The sequence below is a fragment of the Vicia villosa genome, linkage group LG7, assembly GCF_029867415.1.
Source record: "Vicia villosa cultivar HV-30 ecotype Madison, WI linkage group LG7, Vvil1.0, whole genome shotgun sequence".
Classification (NCBI taxonomy): domain Eukaryota; kingdom Viridiplantae; phylum Streptophyta; class Magnoliopsida; order Fabales; family Fabaceae; genus Vicia; species Vicia villosa.
This window is the reverse complement of record NC_081186.1, coordinates 11,718,788-11,723,511: the sequence shown is the minus strand read 5'-3', so window position 1 is coordinate 11,723,511 and position 4,724 is coordinate 11,718,788. Positions and strand designations below refer to the sequence as shown.

Below are 4,724 nucleotides of genomic sequence, written 5' to 3'. Positions count from 1 at the left end.
GATCACTCAAGTTGACCCAGCGACTGATGTAGCGACAGAGGCAGCAGTTGTGAGAATAGGGACGGCAGATATCCATGTAATACCACCAGGGGGGACTGGAACAAGAGGAACTCCTTTTTCACCATTTCGACCTAACTTGCCTCGTTTTGGGACCGTTAACCCCGTGTATGGAATGCCGTATTCCTTAATGGTTGGAAGTCAGTCAACATCGAGTCCTGTTTTAGTGTCGGACACACAAGGATCTACACCAAGTACCCAAAATAGGAAAAACCAGAACAAGGTTGTGCCTTTGTCGAACACGTCTGTGGATGTGCTTAGGCAGCAGATGGATGATAGCAATCATGAGTTAGTAAACATGTTAACTAACCAAATAGGAACTGTTTTAAACCCTATAGTGCATGAATTAACAGAGTCAAACAGACAGGTGGTCAATCAACTTACTCGACTATGCAACTTCGTGGGGGAACCTCAAACGACCGGTCGACAACCCCCTCAAGCTCATAGGCAAGTTGTTGTGCACACACCTGCAGAAGAAGATCCATTGGACGAGGAAACAGTACAACAAAATCAAATTCCCATATTGCGACCAAATCAAGATGGAGTATGAGGAAGACATCAATAGGTTGTGATGGTGCGTCAACCGCAGGATGCTGATCAATTCGTCGAACAATATCAACAAGAAGAGGCAGCCATTGGGAATAATGTAAGCACGATGATAGAAAGGATTATGGCTAGAAATGGAATAAACACTCCACTGCAAAGGCCAACATACTCTTCCTGTTGGCTGAATACATTGTGCAGACAGAAAACCCCAGGGGTTGGAAAATACCTGAGTACACCCAATTCGGAGGAGAAACGGGAGAATTAACAGTTGAGAATATTGCCAGATATCTTATTGAATCAGGAGACATGGCGAATAAAGAAAGTCTTAGAGTTAAACATTTTCCATCAACTCTTACGAAGGCAGCGTTCACATGGTTCACCACGTTACCCCCAAACTCTGTTGACTCATGGCCAAAATTGGAAAAACTTTTCCACGAACAGTTTTATGAGGGCCATTCAAAAATTAGTTTGGTCGAACTGTCGAACATCAAAAGGAAGTTCGCAGAGACCATTGACGACTACCTAAATAGGTTTAGGTCACTTAAGGTAAAATGTTTCACGCAGGTACCCGAACATGAACTGGTTCAGATGGGCGCAGGAGGTTTGGATTACTCCATTAGGAAGAAAATAGATCCAACTTTTGTCAAAAGTTTGTCACAATTAGCTTATAGGGTTCGACACCTTAAACGCCTACGATTGGAAAAAGTCAGGCACACTAAGGCCAAGGCTAAGAAAGAAAAGGTAGCCTATGTCGATTATGAGGATACAAACCTCATATATGAAGCTGATTACATCTCACCGATAGAGGCGGAGATTGATCTGGCCGAAATAAAACCAGGGCCAACATACGAATGTAAATTGTTGTTTCCGTCGAAAGGGAAGAATGTCTCTGTTGATAACAATTCGAAATTCCCTGCGAAAACTTATACTTTTGATATTAGTAAATGCGAGGAATATCTTAGTTAAAGATGGTCAGATTTTAGAACCCCCAAATACTAAATTGCCACCATTAGAACAACAATAAAAGAGAGGTTTTTGAAAGTATCATAATTATCTTGGGCATTCAACCTCTCAATGTTTTCTTTTCAGGGATCTAGTCCAGAAATTACTTCAGGAAGGTCTACTGAAATTTGCTGCCAGAAGGATGAAAATCGACGCTGACCCACTCAAACAAGAGGAAGCTTTGTTTGCCGAAGCTGTCGACATCAACATGGTGGAGTTGTCTGAGATACCAGATGATATGATGGAAGAAAGCACTGGGGAAACTCCCCAAGTTCGACTTACTGATGTGTATCCTAGACTGGATGAGGACTTTCTGAACTTCTTGTTTTGATGCAAGAACCAAGATTCCCAAGTGGGATTATGCCCTAGGTACAGTGCTTTAACTGACAGAGTTGCTGCAGAAAGTTTCCAAAAACAACAGCTGGAGCGAGGCAGAGCCCAATGGGAAAGGAGGGACCCTAGAAAAGCGTCTCAAAACAGACCAAGAAGCTATGTGCCTCCAGCAACTGCACCAAAGGGTACTTGGATCAAGCCTCAGATGGCGACGAAGAAGCCTGAGTTTGTCGAAGTTGAGAGAGACAGGAAGGGAAAAGCTCAAATGAACTATCACTTAGAGATTCACTCTGAGAGAAAAAGCCACATATCTGAGAATTACATGGGTAAAAATCCCATGAGTCGAACTCAATGGAGGCGTTTCCAAAGGAGGAAACAGGCTGAGAGTCAAGCTGCTGCTGCTTCCAGACAGGCTGCAAATGATCAGATTTACAAAAAGAAGCAGTATGAGGTGAAGGTCGATTCAGTTGTTAAGCAACAAATCAAGGAATTTGTTGGTAAGCTTATAACCAAGGATCTAGACGAAGCAACAAATGACTTTGCTTTTGACTCAGGAGAAAGTCTCGACATCCTGGTTAATGTAGAATTGATTATGCCCCAAGAATTCAATGTCCCGACCGAAGCTGAGGATGTTGATGAAACTACTGCTGCAGAAATGGCCTTACGTAGGCCTACATGTTACTTTGTGATTAAAAATGGTTCCATAGAGAACCAAGATGCATTTTTCAAACGCCCTGACATGGCAATGAGAGTCCATTTGAAACCTTTACTAATAAGAGCAAAAGTAGAGGAGGTGGTTGTGAACAGAGTGTTAGTCGATTGTGGTGCAATAATAACATCATACCACATCACACTCTTAAGAAAATTGGGATGTTCGACACTGACATCAGATCCCATAACGTGGTTCTTTCGGACTATGAACGAAACACCAAGAATGTAATGGGTGTCATTCAACTAAACATCACTTTCGGTTCAGTAACTCGACCAACCATCTACATGGTCATCAAAGGAAAACCCAGTTACAACCTACTGGTTGAGAGAGTGGTTACATGGTGTATGAGTTGTGCCATCATCTATGCACCAACGGTTAATCATCTAGAGGGGAGATGATATTGTCGAGAATATTGAGGCTGACCAGGGCTATTATTTGAAACCTTTGCTAATAAGAGCAAAAGTAGAGGAGGTGGTTGTGAACAGAGTGTTAGTCGATTGTGGTGCGATAATAAACATCATACCACATCACACTCTGAAGAAAATTGGGATGTTCGACACTGACATCAGATCCCATAACGTGGTCCTTTCGGACTATGAAGGAAACACCAAGAATGCAATGGGTGTCATTCAACTAAACATCACTGTCGGTTCAGTAACTCGGCCAACCATCTTCATGGTCATCAAAGGAAAACCCAGTTACAACCTGCTGGTTGGGAGAGAGTGGTTACATGGTGTATGAGTGGTTACATGATGTTAACAATGTTGGTCAAAAACAATTCGACATGAAGTTGGCCAATATAGCCCCTTGCGAGCCAGCTGAAGATGTATACCCAAATCTGAGTGAAGCATTTGTCTCCTTGAAGTTGCATGAGACCCATGGATTTATTTGGGACGTGGAGCCTTTAGAGGATCCATATGTGTCAGACCCTACGTTGTCAGGCGGGGGAAACACAAGCGATGATGTTTGAGGTAGAAGCTCTAAAAAGGATTTCGGCATGCATTGCTGAAAACAAAATCAATTTGGCTTTAGAAGCTGAAACCAACATGGTCGACGGAGCTAATAAAATTCAAACCACCAAAGATAGTTCGACCACAAAAACAAAAATATCGAACGGAAACACTTCAGAAGACGTCAATAATCAGCGGTTCGACTGTATATATGACGACGAACCTTTTGGGTTTGAAAGATACCCTATGGCGCAAGAAAAAATGCAACCACAAGATCCATTGGAAGAAATCGATCTCGGTGAAGAGGGAGATAAAAGAACCACATTCATCAGCGCCAACATAGACCAAGAACTCAAATTAAAGGTAATTTTATTATTAAAAGAGTTTAAAGATTGCTTTGCATGGGACTGTAATGAAATGCTTGGCCTGAGCAAGGAATTGGTCGAATTGAGATTGCCAATACAAGCTGGAAAGAAACTAGTGAAACAAACACCTCGACATTTTGCTTCAGCAATAATGTCGAAGATAAAGGAAGAGGTCGAGCGACTTCTTAAAAGCAAGTTCATAAGAACTGCAAGGTACGTTGAATGGTTGACGAACATGGTGCCAGTTATGAAGAAAAATGGAAAGCTAAGAGTATGCATTGATTTTAGAGATCTAAATGCTGCTACCCCAAAAGATGAATATGCCATGCCGGTAGCAGAAATGTTAATTGACTCGGCAGCTAGTTTTGAATATTTAAGTATGTTAGATGGTTATGCTAGTTATAACCAAATTTTTATTGCAGAGGAAGATGTGCCGAAAACGGCATTTCGTTGCCCGGGGGCATTAGGAACATATGAATGGGTGGTTATGCCATTCGGCCTGAAGAATGTCGGAGCCACGTACCAAAGCGTAATGAACTCTATGTTTCACGACTTCATCAAAAATTTTATGCAAATATACATCGATGATATTGTCATAAAGTCGACTTGCAGGTCGACACATTTAGAACATCTTAGGAAATCTTTCGAGAGAATGAGGAAACATGGATTGAAAATAAATTCATTAAAATGTGCTTTTTGTGTGCAGGCAGGTGAATTCCTAGGCTTTGTGGTGCATAAAAAGGGTATAGAGGTCAACCA

General features: G+C 41.8%; 1 protein-coding gene across 1 annotated transcript; it reads left to right on the top strand.

Annotated features, from left to right (window-relative positions):
- Positions 1-628: 628 nt before the first annotated feature.
- LOC131618664 (uncharacterized) lies at positions 629-1,569 on the top strand. Its single transcript, XM_058889839.1, has 2 exons — positions 629-703; positions 802-1,569. Exons 1-2 carry the CDS (start codon positions 629-631, stop codon positions 1,567-1,569), a joined length of 843 nt encoding a protein of 280 aa, XP_058745822.1.
- The last annotated feature ends 3,155 nt before the right edge of the window (positions 1,570-4,724 follow it).